The 17847-nt window shown below is 32.4% G+C and overlaps 1 protein-coding gene across 7 annotated transcripts in view; it reads left to right on the top strand.

Moving 5' to 3' along the window:
* LOC130664906 (protocadherin Fat 4-like) overlaps positions 1–17847 on the top strand; it is a 160240-nt gene that overhangs the window by 2717 nt on the left and 139676 nt on the right. For all 7 annotated transcript variants that reach the window (XR_008989482.1, XR_008989480.1, XR_008989481.1 and 4 more), the window contains exons 3-12: positions 6307–6557; positions 7280–7369; positions 7467–7601; positions 7688–7807; positions 10033–10111; positions 11797–12077; positions 16052–16225; positions 16771–16964; positions 17055–17259; positions 17346–17512. Coding sequence is in view for 4 of the 7 variants with exons in the window: in XM_057465089.1 (XP_057321072.1) it covers positions 6307–6557; positions 7280–7369; positions 7467–7601; positions 7688–7807; positions 10033–10111; positions 11797–12077; positions 16052–16225; positions 16771–16964; positions 17055–17259; positions 17346–17512 (1696 nt within the window). In the remaining 3 variants the exon portion in view is untranslated. The remainder of the gene's footprint in view (positions 1–6306; positions 6558–7279; positions 7370–7466; positions 7602–7687; positions 7808–10032; positions 10112–11796; positions 12078–16051; positions 16226–16770; positions 16965–17054; positions 17260–17345; positions 17513–17847) is intronic.

The raw sequence follows: 17847 nt of genomic DNA, 5'->3' as shown, positions 1-17847 counted from the left end.
TAATTCCAGCGCCTCGAGCGTGTCGAGTGTAACTCCAACGTCTCGGACGTTGCAAATGTAAAATCCATGTTTTAAAAGCATTACAAACATGAATTTCATTTTGTAAATATAAAAAACGTAAATTAAACGTAAGATTTTCAGTACAGTGAAAATCTGAAATTGTTCATTGTTATGAAATCAATTTCCTCGAAGCAGGTGGTCCTAAATAGATAAGTTTATCTATTGTGGTAGTGAAAAATTATTCGTTTTGGTGTTTAATAAATGGTCGAGATCGAAACTACTCGTTGTATTAGGCTTATCGACTTTTCGACTGATCGATTATGTGAGGATCATTTGTGTACATTGTAGTATCGATTTTGACCAATCGAATGTAATCAGCTGACAGGCTGACAGGTCTGATGATTGTTGTGAAAATAAGAACTCATACTTAAACTAAATGTTTATTCTTCAAATGATTAAAATGATAAATTTCATTTTAAAATATTTTATTGAACATAATGATCAATAAAATTTATGTTGACGTAGTCGCGATTTTTTTGATAGATACAGACTAGTTTTATAAAGTAACCAACATAACTCATAATTTTTTACGCTTCAATTTTTAATTACCAAAAAATATTAGCTCCATTTATTTAAGTAGCTGTTGGTTTATTAAATAATTATTTTGAAATGGCTAGTGAATAACAGAAAGATGAAATCATAGCATTAGCGAGTATTTATACAAGCGATGAATTTTCTTACAACCAAAACAATGATCAGTACCAGTGTTCATTGAAGATATTCATCAGTTTGCCAGAAGGTTTTTATTTGCTGTACAAAGATGACCACGCGAGTATGCCCAAAATAGAATCAATAGAATTAATTATTTCCCAAACTTTAATCGATGATAAGTAACCTCTAGAAGTTTCATGTCTATAAGAGCATTATTACAAAAATTTCAATGACATTTCACTTTTTTATACTCAATGACTGAATGAGCTCAAGTTTGATCAGCAGATAAGTTGGCCGAGTTGATCTGATTAATTCAATGACTCAAAAACTCTAAAAAATTATTTTCACGTGAAAAATTTTTTTAACAAAACCACATCCAGTCATTGACGTATTTATTTTTTTGTGACGCTTTTAAATCTTTAGACATAATAATCATCAGTTTATTTGACGATTTATTACTGAGATGTCGGCAAAGCTGTAACAATAAATTAAATGAATTAAAAATTTCATTTTTATAAATTATATTTATTAACCTATTTAGTTCTAAGTTATAATTGATATTAAGAAACTGCATTACATTATGCTTTGTATAATGATTTACTATTAATTTTTTTAGTTGTGATAAATAAAAAAAACAATAAAATTTTTTCACTTTCTATAATTGAAATTTATAAAAGTGTTACCAAAGATTAGTTTCAATAGTTTTTTTTAGAATTGACATAAAATTTCTTTTTTTTAATTAATCATTATAAGTAGAAATCTTTAAAGTACAAGTATTTTAAGTAGAGAAATAAAAAATAAAGAGTTTTTTTTTTTTTCAGGTTAACTCAGAAGATGAAATATATATAAAATACGCAACTGAAAATTTATTAATCACTTACCATCATTTTCAATAAAATATTTTAAATTAAAATTTATCATTTTAATCATTTAAAGAATAAACATTTAGTTTAAATATAAGTTCTTATTTTAACAACAATTATCAGACCTGTCAGCCTGTCAGCTGATTACATTCGATTGGTCACAATCGATACTACAATGTACACAAATGATCCTCACATAATCGATCAGTCGAAAAGTCGATAAGCCTAATACAACGAGTAGTTTCGATCTCGACCATTTATTAACCCTTCGTTACACGCGCTATACGGGGATTCCCCGCACAACACTACTCAACCTAATAAGGTGCTTTTTCATGCTGACGCTTGACGCTGCTTTTTAGCGTCAAATTCGATCACGTGAAGAGAATTTAACATGTGCACCACCTAGAAAAAATCTAGCGATAAAGCTAAATTTAGTTTAGCTTTTCTTGCCGGGTCATATAAGCGTCAAAGTCACTCAAACAATCGCATCGATAATAGTCGATCTTTTCAAAACAACAATCAGCTGTTACTTTGTGATTTCATAAATGCAGCGGGTGCTAAAATAAATATTGAGAAATATCAGATAGGTTTTTGTTTTACGTTCTAGTTATAATATCGACTGTTACTTTGATTCTTTGACCCCTGATAGCCAAGTTGACCGCAACTTGGCAGCAATCTACTGCCGCAACCTGTCGCAAAGTAGACATTTCCATAAGTTGATGGCAACTTTCTGAAAAAGTTGTCAACACCTTTCAGCTTTTGTAACCATTGACTGCAAGTTTCTCAGAAAGTTCTCGACAGATTGCAGCGGTAGATTGTCGCCAAATTTCTGGAAAACTTGGAAACAATTTGCCGTCAACAGTCACAAAAGCTGAAAGTTGTCGACAACTCATCGTGAAGTTGGTCGCAACTCATGTACACTAACTTTCTGATCAGAAACTCTGGTTATCGGGGGAAATATTTACAACGAGTTTTGAGGGAAATATCAATTATAAAGTACAAAGATAATACGTCAACTTTGTAGTATGAAAAACTTGACATCAATACATCGACTTTTGATACTCGTGTATTATTTATCGCTTAAATTTGACGCTAAACGCTATAAGTTATCGCTACATTTTTTCTGGATGGCGCACAAGTTAAATTCTCATCACGTGACAGAATTTGACTCTAAAAAGCAGCGTCAAGCGTCAGCATGAAAAAAAAAACACCTATAGAGTTGGCGTGAATACGAGTGAGACACTAGAGAAAGCGCGTGTAACGGAAGGTTAAACACCAAAACGAACAATTTTTCACTACCACAATAGATAAACTTATCTATTTAGGACCACCTGCTTCGAGGAAATTGATTTCATAACAATGAACCATTTCGGATTTTCACTGTACTGAAAATCTTACGTTTAATTTACGTTTTTTATATTTACAAAATGAAATTCATGTTTGTAATGCTTTTAAAACATGGATTTTACATTTGCAACGTCCGAGACGTTGGAGTTACACTCGACACGCTCGAGGCGCTGGAGTTACACTCGACACGCTCGAGGCGCTGGAGTTACACTCGACACGCTCGAGGCGCTGGAGTTACACTCGACACGCTCGAGGCGCTGGAATTACACTCGACACGCTCGAGGCGCTGGAATCACACTCGATATTTCGACTCGGAATTACTTACTATTATTCACAGTAATTTTCAAGTGATTCTGTAATATACGGTTTAAAGGGAAATTTACTTATTTTACGGTAAGAATTCATACAGTATGGAATGGTAATTATGAGTATAAAACCGTAATCTAATGTAAATTTAATCAACTAGCGATTCCTTCAAAATTTTATTCTATGCGATTTTACATCTTAAATTCTATTTAATAAGTACTACCATCTGCGTAAAAATAATTCTGATCTTACAAGATCATATCTACGGAAATCCAACTTTTTCAAGCTTGAGATCCAAAATTATTTCAATCGATCTATTTAGGTAACCACAGACCTACAGAGATTTCTTCAGTTCTTCAATATTTTCATTGCGGAATATCTCTTGACAGATAAGGCAGCACTGGTGTTTTGTCGATACCGTGCGTATGTCTAAGGTGATAATAAAGTACTCGCAGAGCAGCAATGTGACGCTGAATGTATGCCAGCACAGGACATGCTGATAATAGATGCATAAGCATAATGTCTGGATGATGCTTACACACCCTACACAGTGTGTCGGGTAGTTGCATGTGGAGTACTTCAGCACGGTATTCGAGAGTGTTGATCACACCATCTTGGCAGGCAAAAATATACCTTTCGGTCTCAGACATCAGGCCAGCTGACTTAAGGAAGGAAAACGTCAGCTGGGTGGACAAGCCATGATCACGCACGTGTTTAAAGAGCACGCTGCATGGGCTTGCCCATATGGTTACTGAGCAGTTTTTGCTGCTCAGCATTCCTAATGACCCTTTTAAATTCCTCCTTAGGGAGTTCAATAAGAGGGTTTACTCTTCTGAGAGCGAGGAATTTTGCCGCATGTACCACTGCCTTATATAAAAACGCTCCCTTTTGCCCATTCTTATGACTATGACCAATTCGCATAAGGAAGTCGTTTTCATCTGCTGTGAAATCGCACGCAGTATTTTCAGTTTTACCCACTTCATTGTATTTATAGAGTCGTTGAAGGGGTAACCTCTGACTACACTGAATCATGCAGCATCGACTTGATTTTTTTGTTTTATATTTTCTGGTATGTTCGAAATTTAACATAGATGGTCACGTATTTGTTTGTATTCAAATTCTTGTTGCTAGCCTGAGTTGTCGCAAGACTTTTTACAGGCGGACGTTTCCAGTTTAAACCACCCCTAGGTTTTAATGAGGTATTAACTGACTGCGACTTAAGCGACTGGGACACCTTGTCCACCGAGTTAGCCGCCTTTCTGCGTTTGACAAGATCCTCGCCGAACGGCGTAGAATCTGTCACAGAATCCTTTAGAAGTTTCTTATACTTATCATCAACATTCGGCATAATATATACTCTTCTTGTCTTTGTGAGCTGATGCATCAGCTCACATAGCAGTCTACTAGAGTTACATAGCTGCTGCAGCAGCTTCTCCTTTAGCTCACTCTCCTCTGCTTCAGTAAACACGGTGCCCAAAGCTTGGCCCAAAGACACAAGTGCAAGTCCCAAGAGGTCTTGGTTATTACTAAGATGTTTGTCGCGAGATTAGGTGGTCTTGTTCAAAAGAGGCGATAACACCTCATTAAGTGCAGGAGAAGCAAGAGAGCAGTTACCATTCTAGAGATAAGATTTAACTAGCTCTTGGTTAACCTCTTTCCCGAGACCTTCTTTAATGATCTCATTCCAGAGCTCAGCTACCTGGGGTTTGATCTCATAGGTGTCTTTTGAATTACTATTTTTAGCACCACCTAAAAGCTGGACTGCAACTTTATTCAAAATAACCTCAGAATTTTTCTCCGAGTTAACCGATTGCTTATCGTCCCCGTCATGATCAGTCGAGGCGCCCTTCGAATGAGACAGAGTCTCTTCAGTAGACGATCCATCTGTAAAGAGTAGATCGAGATATAGGTTAGGAAGCTGTCAGAACTTGACGCAATTTTTCCCGTCCCTAGTCATATTGTACGAGTGTCACTGATATAATAGGCAATTGATATTATAATAGTAGTATACTGAATGACACTCGCCATTAAAAGAAACGAGAAAAATAAAAATATAAGAGAGAGGTAGACAGCCAAGGTGGCGACTGCCTGGACCTTACCAGAAGATTCTAGCTCAGGGTCCTCCTCATCAATATTGGCCCGTCTTTCAGCCAAAGCACCGTCTACAAGCTCTTCATATTTAGCGAGCTTCTTTTGCAATTTATCTATTTTTTCGTCACCGGCCCTTTTACCCATTTTAAACAATTAATTGCAACATTATTAATCTGAAACGTTTACTTTTTTTTTTTTTTTGATAGTACGAAGCGATCACCAAGCGCACAGAAAGCGTTATGAGGTCTTAGGGGCATGAGAGAGGTAACTAGATTGTACATTTTTAAATAGAAGCTGAAAACTGTGGCGACATCATGAGAACAGTAGCGTAACTGGGGTTAGTTTGATCTCGAGAGCGAGACTCAAGTCATAATAGATCTTATTTTTGTTTTCCTATTTTTAGTGATTTATCCTGAAAATGAAAAAATCACGATTTTCTAAAGAAAATGTAATTCGATAGCTCTTGTTAGTGGAACAGCGTGAGTTACATAAAAGCACTCAAAATCGATTTTAAAGAGCATGGAACCCCCTACAACATCGAACAACTCGTTTTTTGTTATCATGAAAAGTGGCTCATCATTAGAACATTGAAAAAAAATAAATTTCTATGCATTTTGAACGAAAAAAAAAATCAAAATAGTAAGTACTCAGCATTGAAATTATGAGCTCATATTTGGTAAGAAATTTTTTTTCTATATGTGAATTGACGTTATGCTTAAGCACTTATAACTAAAACTTTTGCGGAAATATATCACCTTAATGTATATCCATCTGCATATATTTTGTATGTGTGGAAACCTCCCAGGTGAATCGAAATATTATATAATGAAACTTCAGAAAGTTGCATCATGAGGTCCAATCCGATGATTTGAGTTTTATAAGATCTACTGCAGAATTATTCAAATAAAAAATTTCAAAGAAGGAGACTCGTTGCTTCAGAATAAAATGGGTCATCAATATGTGAATCTATCCTTATTATTTTTTTCAGATGAACCAGAACCGTGCATAAGCAGTTTTGATCAAGGAAATAACTACGGACTTGGAGCAGAACTGAGAAATCATGACGGTCAATGGAAAGTTTTTATCACTAAAAAACAAGATTTTGAAATTCCATCTATGCGAAGTTATTTGTTTTGGATAGTCAAGGGCCTCGATAGTTATGAAATTGCACTTTACATTGATAACATTGATGATAACGCTCCTGTGATTCAGCCTTTAGAACGAAGTTGTGCAACAAAGGTTCGTTAAGTTGAAAAACTTACTTCATTTCACTAAGAAATACAAATCGGATTGCAAGCAATTATTACTTGGTTCAAGTCAATGTGTTGATAATACAGTGGCATTTAAAAATTTCCTTGGACCATAGTTAATAATTTATCAAATAAATAAATACAAGGACAGGTTGGAGGTTGAGAAGTATTAAAAATACGTACATTCAAAAATATAATAATGTTTTTATTTATCACAGCACAAAATATCACTGGGTTACATAATTGAATCGTTGATATGTTTTGAGCTCATAAAATTAATAGATATTCATTTGTAATGTTTGAAATTTTAGTACAACTAATCACTACCCTCGCAGATTTGAATCACGGTGGAAACACGGTGGGTTTGTTCCATTTTACCACTGTGATTACGCGGTGTATTCGCCGTAATTCCACGGTGGCTTTATCTCGTATATACACGGTGTTTCCACTGTGATTACGCGGTGGATACACCGTGGAACCACGGTGGTGAAATGGCACAAAGCCACTGTGGAACCACGGTGTATCCACCGCGTAATCACAGTGAATACACTGTGTATACCCGGTGGTCAAATGGAACAAACCCACCGTGGTTACACGGTGGATCCACGGTGTTTACACTTCCACGGTGTTTCCACCGTGCTTCAAATCTGTGAGTGTAGGAATTTTTACATGTTTATGAACTAACAAATAAGAACTTTAACTTATTTATAGGAAAATTACAAAGGTAAAAGTAATTGTACTTTTTCAATAAGTGATGCTGATGGTTGGATTGATGGAGTAGTTACAACTTTGTTGTCGTCTGTTAGTATTGAATTCCTACTCAAAGTCTTTCTTCTAATATAACAAAACTTTATCTTAATCTACATGAATAAAATTATGAATAATTGTAATTTTAAAGCCAAATGAGGGTACCGAGAGCTTTTCTTTCGATAGTGAAAGAATCAGTGGATACGAAATGAAATTAAGTGTTGTCATAAAGACACCATTGGATTTTGAAAGAATATCAATGTATATGTTATTAATCAACGCAACAGTAATTGAATTTTATTATCATTCTATTTGTCATTTATTGTGTTGAAATATAAAACAATCTTAGAAATACATTTTTTTTTAACATAGGATCAAAGCCATAATGAAGGCACTTTATCATCAATTTTTGGAGTTATTGATATGCCAGATGAACGGCCAAAGTGGAGTCGTCTAACAGCTTCAGAGACCGTTAAAGAAAAATCGACAAATGTATGTTGCAAAAATTATTTCATTCATATTTTCTTTATGTTTCTAACTTATATTTTAAGGTTTCCTAATTATCGAATATAATTGAAAATAATTTGTGACGATTAAAAACGATTAATAATTTAATCGTCATTAATCGTCTTTAACAGTCATAATCGTCATGGTTTTTCACATTGAATCGTCTGTAGTCGTCAAAAGACGATTTATTATTTTACGAGTAAAAACGATTAATGACGATTAAAAATTTCGAATTGTCATGAATCGACTTTAATCGCAAACTAATATTGCAATTTCTGGTTCCACATGAAGATTAAAAACAATTTATAACGATTTTAAATTTTTAATCGTCATGAGTCGTCTTTAATCGTAAAATAATATATTGCAATTTCTGGTTCTGCATGAATATTAAAAACAATTTAATACGATTAAAAATTTAATCGTTTTAATCATCTTTAATTATCAATTGACGATTCATGACGATTCAAAACGATTCAAAAATTTTTTATTGTCATTAATCGTATTTTCTAATCAGAGCGTTTAGTTCACGTGTGACTCGGGCGATTACCAAGTTAAGTAGGATCGAACATGGTTGCAGTTTTCGCAGCGTAGATAATAAATGCTTCAAGTTTTAAATTTTTTGGCCTTCAAGATCAAAGACGTAACAATTCTTATTTTTGATGCCTCCGTAAACTTCTATAAAAGTAGAAATTTTGAAAAACAAATTGTGCTATGTATTTTCTATTATTGCCCTCGCGGAATTGACATAGCAGTATTTCTACGGTATTCTCCTAGTAATTTTTAGGTATAAGTGTGATTACGGTATATTCACAGTATAAATGCAGTATGTTTGTGAAATTTTATTACCGTATTAATACCGTAAATATGTTGTATTAATACCAAATTTATATAATAACTATACCGTATTTGTACGATGATTATACTCCATTTATATGGTTCTTATGCTGTACTTAAACTTTGGGTAAACCGTATTTATACGGTTGCTATACCTCATTTACACAGTGGCTACGCGGTATTCATACAATATTCACAACGTATTTATCGGCGTTGATGCCGTATAAAATATAGTCATTATGCCGCATTTATACGGCGATTGTGCTGTCTCACTCTTACAAGCTGAAAAATACTTTCCATGTCTTTCAGCTTTATTAAAAAGCAATCTTCAGATTTTATAACAGATAAAATGTGTCTTACTACTACTTGCATTGTTAAATGAATCATCTTTTTACTATGATCTGCTTTCAATTGATGAATAAAAAAATACATTTAATTTTCACTTTCATAAAAAAAAACTTTTTTCAAAAAAATTTTTCTCATATTAAAAAATGAAAACTCTTGAAGCTGGTCAAAATTTTTCAATTTAAACATAAAAATATGTTTACTTGAGGAAAAATATTTTAATTTAAAATGTAAATTTCAAGGTAATTATTTATTGAGTGCAAGAAAACTTTTTAGGTGCAAGAAAATACATGTATAAACTTTTGAACCAAATGTATTTCCTGACTCAGTTTGTCGAGCTGAGTTGAGAGGTAGCAAAATTTTTTGAAAATTCTATTATGAGGACAATACAATAGTTAGATTTCTATGAAATCTACTAACAAATAATTAATTATTATTTTCACAATTGAATTGTGAATTACCATGATTTAAATAAACTTTTCGAATTTACAAAAATAAGCTAAAATCGTCATATAATATTTTTTTATCACATGATTGTATATTATGATAAATAAAATATGTCTCTGAAATCAGACATTTTCAGCAAGTTTTACGAAAAAGAAAGGAACGTTATGTGTGTAAAGAGAGAGATCTGGCGACCGCGAATGCTGCATTCGCTTTTGCTCACAGTACATTTACATGAATACACAGTTGACTAGAAGCACTTGCCTACTGCTGGGGCTTTTTTCATTCTCGTACTTGGGTTAATGCACCACAAACTTTAATCATTTGAAGCAACTCAAAAATTGTTAGATGCCTCTTTTTTCACAAGCACTACACAATCAACTACTTTGCATATTTCTCAAATGTCTCGGGGTCAATAAGACCAGATGATTTAAATTTTGCATGAAATGAGTTCCCAAGAATTTCTTCGATTGCCACTAGAACCATCAAAATCAAAAAATTCATTAAAAAATAGACACACATACACAACATAGTTTTAATCTATCCTAACATGTATTTATAAATTTATTTTTCTTATATTTCTTTAGGAATTCTCGGTGGTAGCTGTTGATGGTGATCTTCAAATAAATGCTGAAATAAATTATAAAATTCAAAGTCTCGATAAAGGTCAGTAACTGTTATTTTCCATTTAGCAATTAATCATTAAATTATAGATCGGCAAGTAAAATAATTAAAAAATTTTCTATTCTTTTTCTATTTTTATATTCTTCTCTATTATCTATTTCTAAAAAAGACTTACTCTATTTTAGTAGTTTTTTTTTTTCTTTGATGATGCGGAAATCAATCAGGTTTGTGATGAAATTAATTTCTAACCGACTAGAAATTTTTAATTTAGGGACAAAACGTTATAAATATCAACCAAACGCACACGATTTAGTAGGATTCGAACCCGGGACCTTACGCACGAAAGACCGACGCTTTAACGACTAGGCTACGCTACCGACAGTGACTACTAAGTTTACTTGTGCAATATGAGATTGAAAAGAATATACCACTTTTAAATCACTAATCCAAAATAATTTACAACAAAATATCTCAGCTATGGTGCGGCGGTGGTGCGGCAGTCGATAAAAATTTATAATTTTTTCGTAAAAATAATAATTTCATTTTTACTCGGGTTGTCACGGCGGTGGTGCAGCGAATAAATAAATCTTTAGTCGTCACGGCGGTGGTGCGGCATTTATAAAATAATCGGAATTGTCACGGCTGTAGTGCAGCGGTGGTGCGGCGCTTAAAAAGCCGTGCAGCGGTGGTGCGGCGGAATTCTGTTTTTACTCGGGAGTGCACCATTAATTTTTGTGCATCTCACATATTATGAATATCCATATATAATTTTATCAAGGCATATATGGTCATATATAGACACAAATAATTATATATAAAATAGCACATTCAATTTTCACACATCTTACCTATCGTATTCAGTGATACATGGCTTGGTTAGAGCATATAAGATCACATATGGACATATCTAGTTTTAAAATGAATCCATATATAACTATACAGAATCATATATAGCTATTTATAGCGATAATCATAAATGACGATAAAGTCAAATAGAGGCATGTAAAGTTTCTAAATGATTTTATGTATAGTTATAGAAGACCATATGTGAACATATGTAGTAATGTATAATCATATCTAACCGTGCACTATCGATTCACTCTATCTTAGATACTATACAAGGTCATATATATGGCTTGATCAGGGCATCTATGGCTATTTACAAATATCTGACTGCGGATGATTTCATTTACGAGTGTAAGCTTTTTTCATTCATATTACAATTTTGGCAATCGCTTAGTGTTTTTTCTCTCCGAATCTCTCGAAACGAATCAACGATAAGAACATAAACGCTCTTAATATACTGGTTTTATAATATCTTTTTCATCATAGAAATACTGAACATAGTATACACCGTTCACTATTAGTTAGCGTCATTTCCACGTAGTCACGTAGTAGTCATATGACTAAATAACACTGCTTTGACTATCTGAAATCACTATTATAAGTCCATGTAAATGTATTAATTGAACGATTTCACTTCGTTAAGAATATGATCGATTTTATAATATTATTACATAAAACATTTTTCAAGTTCTTGTGTGGCTGGCACACTCCAATTGTTCAGATAAAATTTTGGAAATCTGAACTATTAATTTAATCGCATATTTCTCTAGAATTTCAAACAAATGCTTTTTATGCTGGTCTTGGCTTTCATATTTAATAGAATTAAGGTAATTATTATGCATGGATTGTAATATTCTAACAGTTCAGTTATTTTATTTCAGATACAGAAGATTATTTTATAGTTGATAAATCAACTGGAGTAATCAAAATTAATCCTATCGATCGGGATATTCTAAAAAAAGATGTTTTCAAGTTTAACATAACTGCTTATGAAAAAAATGACACTTTTTCATCCATAACTGCAACGATTATTGTGATTGTTGAAGACATAAATGATCATTCACCTGAAATACGACCCGAAATCCTTTCAGTAGATATCAAAGAAGAAACTTACATGTCATTAGATTTTGGGCAATCCATTGTAATTGAAGATCCTGATTTGGTAAGTTGTAATTTCGAAACCTATTCTCAATGACCGGTTGAAAAATATCTTAAAAATATATGATTGTTAAAATTTATACAAACATTTTTTTTTGGTAAAATTAAAAAGTAAAAAAAAATCATTTAAAAAAATTTAACACACTTATTTTTTTTTTTTTTAAATACATTTTTGTACCAGTTATTCTGGTGCAAGTGGTGTGTGAAACAACATTCAAAAAAAGACATAGTTTTTTTTCTCTCATATCATTGAAGTTATATATAACAAATGAAAAAAATAACTTTTTTAATTTAATCGAATGTTTATTTCTTAATGAACATAATTAATTTGCTAATTACTTATAATAAATGAACTTCGAATCGTTGAAACCGAATTGTTGCTGATAAGAGTTCCAACAACGTCAACGAATTTAATTCGTAGGTATAACAAAACGTCAACGTGTGCGAAAATTAAGGGGGATAGCCACTGTGAAATTTAAAAAAAAAAATTTTTTTTTTTTTTATTAAATCAAAGTTTATATGTACAAAAATATGTATCTAGTGTTTTACATGAAGATTCCTAATATTTTTCAAATTGTAGTCATTTTTGTGACAGCACGTCAACTGACCGTTGCATCGACTAAAAACTTTAAACGCGTTTTTCTCAAAACCACTTTTTTTGAACTGGTGGCATTTGTAATTTTCATAAATATGAACTGATTCGCAACTTCGTTTTTTTTTTCGAATTTGTCTATTCAGTAGCTAAAGTTGCACGTAAAAGATTTTGAATATTTTGATTTTCAAAATTTTTTAGGGCTGTTTAAATCCAAAAAAATGAGAAAAAAAAAGAAAAAATTTTTAATATGTCGCCATTATTTTTCAAATCCAAATTTTCAAAATCTCCTACGCGGAAGGATAACCACATGCATACAGATTACAACGCCGTTTGGTTTATTTGTTTCTGATAATCCGTTTTTGAGTTAGAGATGACATCGTAGTGGGGGAAATTTTTTTGATGCTCCACAAAAATGCTTATAACTTTGTAACAACATAATATTTTTTAATAAAAATTTAGGAGAATCATCTTCAATGTATACTTCATAAAACAAAAGAAAACCCGATCTCTAAATTCCTTTATTATTCCAGTCAAAAAAATTCCCGAAAATCACCTATTTTTTTCGATCCTCACAGTGGCTATCCTCCTTAAGTAAAATAAAATAAACATCAATAATCAATGGCCATGACACACCGGTGGTCAATAGTCCGATGATAGTAAAAGTCAACACTTAGTGGACATAAAAACTTTTAAACTGTAATACAAGTGATTGTTTGTTTCAGTCAGCTAGCTCACTAATACAAAAAAAAAGATTCTTGACGGGGTTATTCCCAGTAAACACATTGACGTAAATTTGACATCAGAGTGACGTTACGCTATGTCATCATTTACGTAAGATATAAGTCACAAATGAGTCAGGTGTGACTCATTATTTCACACTTTTTTACGTAAGATTATGATGTAAAACTAATGACGTATACGTGACGTAAATGTTATGTCTGTGTGACATCCTATGACGTCAATATGACACATGGGTGATGTCAAAATTATCAATTCAGAAAATATATTTTTGTGAAAAAAAAAAATGAAATACCGAATTTTTGATTTGATTATTACCGCGCGAACGCATTGTGAATTCAGAAACAAGATTAGATAACCTTTAATGATGAAAAAATCCTGGGCGTCTGCTGGGTTCGAACACGGCTCCTCTTGGCTGGTAGTCCTGAACGTTGCTCACTGGTCCACATCACGGGAGTTCAAATCTCGTGCTTAATTGATGTATTTAGAGTGAAATGCCGGAAAAGACAATGTTCATAAATTTTTGTGAAGGATTTTTACAAAATTTAAAAAAACTTTATGAACTTATATGAAAATTTATAGAAACAATATTTGTCGGCCTCGATGATAGTTGTTTAAAATTTCATTAAGTTTCATCGAATTTTTTAATTTTTTATTGTGATGTGAAATTTAAAAAATCTTATATAAAATTTTGCGAAATATTAAATAATTCCACAAAATTGTATGAAATTTAATCGATTGAAAAATTGTGATACTAAACTTTAGAATCATAAAACCAAAAGAGTTCAAACTGTCGTTACATTTTCTTTGTCATCATGAATGATATTTTCGATATATCATTTAAAAAAATAAAATTAATTTTTTTATGATCACGCTAATGATGTAATCTAAAACTTTTGAATAATCTATTATCGAGTTTATCGATTATTTTGGCCTCAAAAATGTTCGACGTTTAATTGTTATTTCTACATATTTACACATTTTCGGAATGACTTGGAAATTACATGAGCATTGCGTAAAATACTGACTTCACTGATGTAAAGATATCATTTGAGTGACATCCATATTACGTATAACCGTGACTTTGCTACTGACATAAATGTATGATTTTAAAATTACGTCATTGTGATATACGGTAATGACTTTATTACTACGTAATAATGTGATGTAGATTTTATGTCAAACGTACGTAATACATAAGTCATAACTCTGACGTCATACAAGAGTCATGTTTACATCAATATGATGTCACAAGCTTTACATCATATTAAAGTCATGTACACTAATGGAAAAAATTAAAGGATCAAAAAAAAATTCTAAATTTTTAGGCGATTTTCAACAGGCTCTAACTTTGAGAGAAATGGTCGTACAAGAAAAGAAAAAAAAGGAAATTGTAGCTCCAAGTGTCTACTTTTTGGAATAGAACTTTAAAATTTTTTAGCGTCAGCAGTATTTGAGTAATCTTAGAAAAACCAACGACAAAAAAATTTTCAAATTTTTTTAATTTTTTTTTTTTTTTGGTCTCCGGGCGTGGAAAAAATTATTTTTGCTTAACCACTATGAGGATCAGATACCTTCATTATTCAGCTTTAATTTCTTTTTTTATGGACCTTGATACGTCCACTTCTCGCCGAGATATCGGTCTTCAAATGGAAAAGGATCCTTTTGTCTTTGATTATCGATATCTCAGAAACCAATGATCGCACAGAAAGTTAATGGTGGGTTTTAAAAACTTGAATAAATTCCCTTCAATGATTAGTCATTGCTTTTTCGAAAAAAAAAATTTTTCCTATCGTCAGATGAATTTATAAATGCAACAAAAAAACGGCTGGTTGGATTAATCTGGCTTTCTGTAGGGTTTTCGTGGACATATTGAACTGTAAAATGCACAGTCAACATTATCGATTTCCACAATATTTTCGTTTCAGAGCTTGATTTTCTAAAAAACCACAAAAAGCCCTTTTTTTGTTGCATTTTTAAATTCCTCTGACGATAGGAAAAATTTTTTTTTTCGAAAAAGCAATGACTAATCATTGAAGGGAATTTATTCAAGTTTTTAAAACCCACCATTAACTTTCTGTGCGATCATTGGTTTCTGAGATATCGATAATCAAAGACAAAAGGATCCTTTTCCATTTGAAGACCGATATCTCGGCGAGAAGTGGACGTATCAAGGCCCATAAAAAAGTAAATTAAAGCTGAATAATGAAGGTATCTGATCCTCATAGTGGTTAAGCAAAAATAATTTTTTCCACGCCCGGAGACCAAAAAAAAAAAAAAATTAAAAAAATTTGAAAATTTTTTTGTCGTTGGTTTTTCTAAGATTACTCAAATACTGCTGACGCTAAAAAATTTTAAAGTTCTATTCCAAAAAGTAGACACTTGGAGCTACAATTTCCTTTTTTTTCTTTTCTTGTACGACCATTTCTCTCAAAGTTAGAGCCTGTTGAAAATCGCCTAAAAATTTAGAATTTTTTTTTGATCCTTTAATTTTTTCCATTAGTGTAGAACGTCAGATTGACATCAAATTTACATCAGATGCCGTGACATTTCTATGATCTACGTATGACGTCAAAATAAGGTCATGTGTTCACTGGGATTGGGCAAAAACTTCGAATAATATGAATAATATCTTGATTTTGTAGGCGGAAAAGGCCCAGTATTCTGTACATATGATTGATAACTCTTCATATAACTGGCATTCAGCTTTTTTAATTGTTCCGAATAGTGGTTATCAAAGTAGTAATTTTACAATCTCAGTTATTAATGCATCATTATTGGATTATGAAGATGAAAATTGGAGAAATATTCAGATTGAGGTAAGATATTTTGTGAAATTTTTATTAGAAATCGTGTTTCGAACAAAAAAAATGTGTGTGTGTCAGCTCCGACGCACGATTGAAGTTTACTCTTTCAGATCGACTGTCTAAATAGGCACAGAATTAAAGGCTTACTAGTCTAAGAAAGTCTACATCCTGTTACAATAAAAGAATTAAAAATATGCATTTGTGCGTGCAAATGGAACTTGCAATGTATCAGTTCTGTTTGAGTTTCGTCGCGACGCAATATTAGGCCTTGATCTTGATATTAAAACTGCGATTAACTAAACATCTGATCAGACAATTGCGTGTCTTTGAATTAGACCATGACTGTTGTCAGTTTTATCTTATCTCAAAAATAAGTGTCAATTTCATGCCATATGGTCATTATGATTTCCGACCGTGAAGCCTTTTAATTTCACTTTGAAACATTGGCACATTTGATCACATATATTCAACTGTCATTAAATCATTCAATTTAAACTGTCTCAATGATTTTTTGATCGAAGGCAACATCAGTTTTTCTTTTTATTATTTGATTTTAGATACAAGCAATAGAAGTAGCTAATCAAAGTCACATTGGAAAAAGAACTGTTTCTATTAATTTAATAGATGTGAATGATGAAATACCAACTTTTACAAATAACACTCTTATAGTATCGCTTCCTGAAGACGTAGAAAAAGATCATTATATTTGCACGATGCTAGCTACTGATCGAGATTTTGGCGATAGCGTCAAGTAAGCTTCAATCTAATCATTATTCAACAAATATTCTGAACATTTATGAAATGCAATTTCAATACTGATTGAAAACATTCAATCAACCAGGCATTCATTGGTTGGACATAGTGGACTCAAAATTAACGAAGAAACGGGAAAAATCATGACTGCTATAGATGGCGCTTTAGATTACGAAGCAATACCTACCATTGTGCTCCAAATAACTGCTACTGATTTAGCTAACCACATGGCTTATGGGACATTAATTTTACATGTGATCGATATCAATGATGTTCCACCAACACTTTACTTGGTACAAAATTTTTCATGTTAAATTGATAAGTATGAGTAATGTACGATTGTCTTACAACAACTCAAAAATAAATATACTTATGGCAGCCAAAACAAATTCCATCATTGGAAGAAGAATCAAATAATATGAAAATCGATACTGTTATTCAGGCTATTGATCCAGATAGTGATGCCAAGTTAGTTTTTAGTATCGATTGGGATAGCACATCAGCTTTCAAAAGTAGCATTATTGTTAATCAAAGTTACTATCGTGGGTAAGTTTTCAGATGCATTCAACATCCATTTATAATTTATAAAATGAGAGAATTACTCATAGTTACTCCTTACAAAGAAGGTACCCCAAGTGTTTCCCTCCGATTTCGATATGACTGAGATATTTTGCTCTCCGTCAAAATCTAAAAGACACTAATTTTTTTTTAGCTGCGGTAAAACATATTTAGCGGGTGAAACCACCCCTCAAAGTTTAGGCTTCAGAGGGGTATTTTTCAAGTTTCGCATACTTCCAGTTCGAACAATCAAATGAGACCGACGGCATCATTTTAAGGGGGGGGGGGTGGACGAAAATAATGAAAAGTACAATTGGTGTTAG

Source organism: Microplitis mediator, chromosome 3, assembly GCF_029852145.1.
Source record: "Microplitis mediator isolate UGA2020A chromosome 3, iyMicMedi2.1, whole genome shotgun sequence".
NCBI lineage: Eukaryota > Metazoa > Arthropoda > Insecta > Hymenoptera > Braconidae > Microplitis > Microplitis mediator.
Note: the sequence above shows the minus strand (reverse complement) of the source record. Positions and strands in the feature narration are given on the sequence as shown.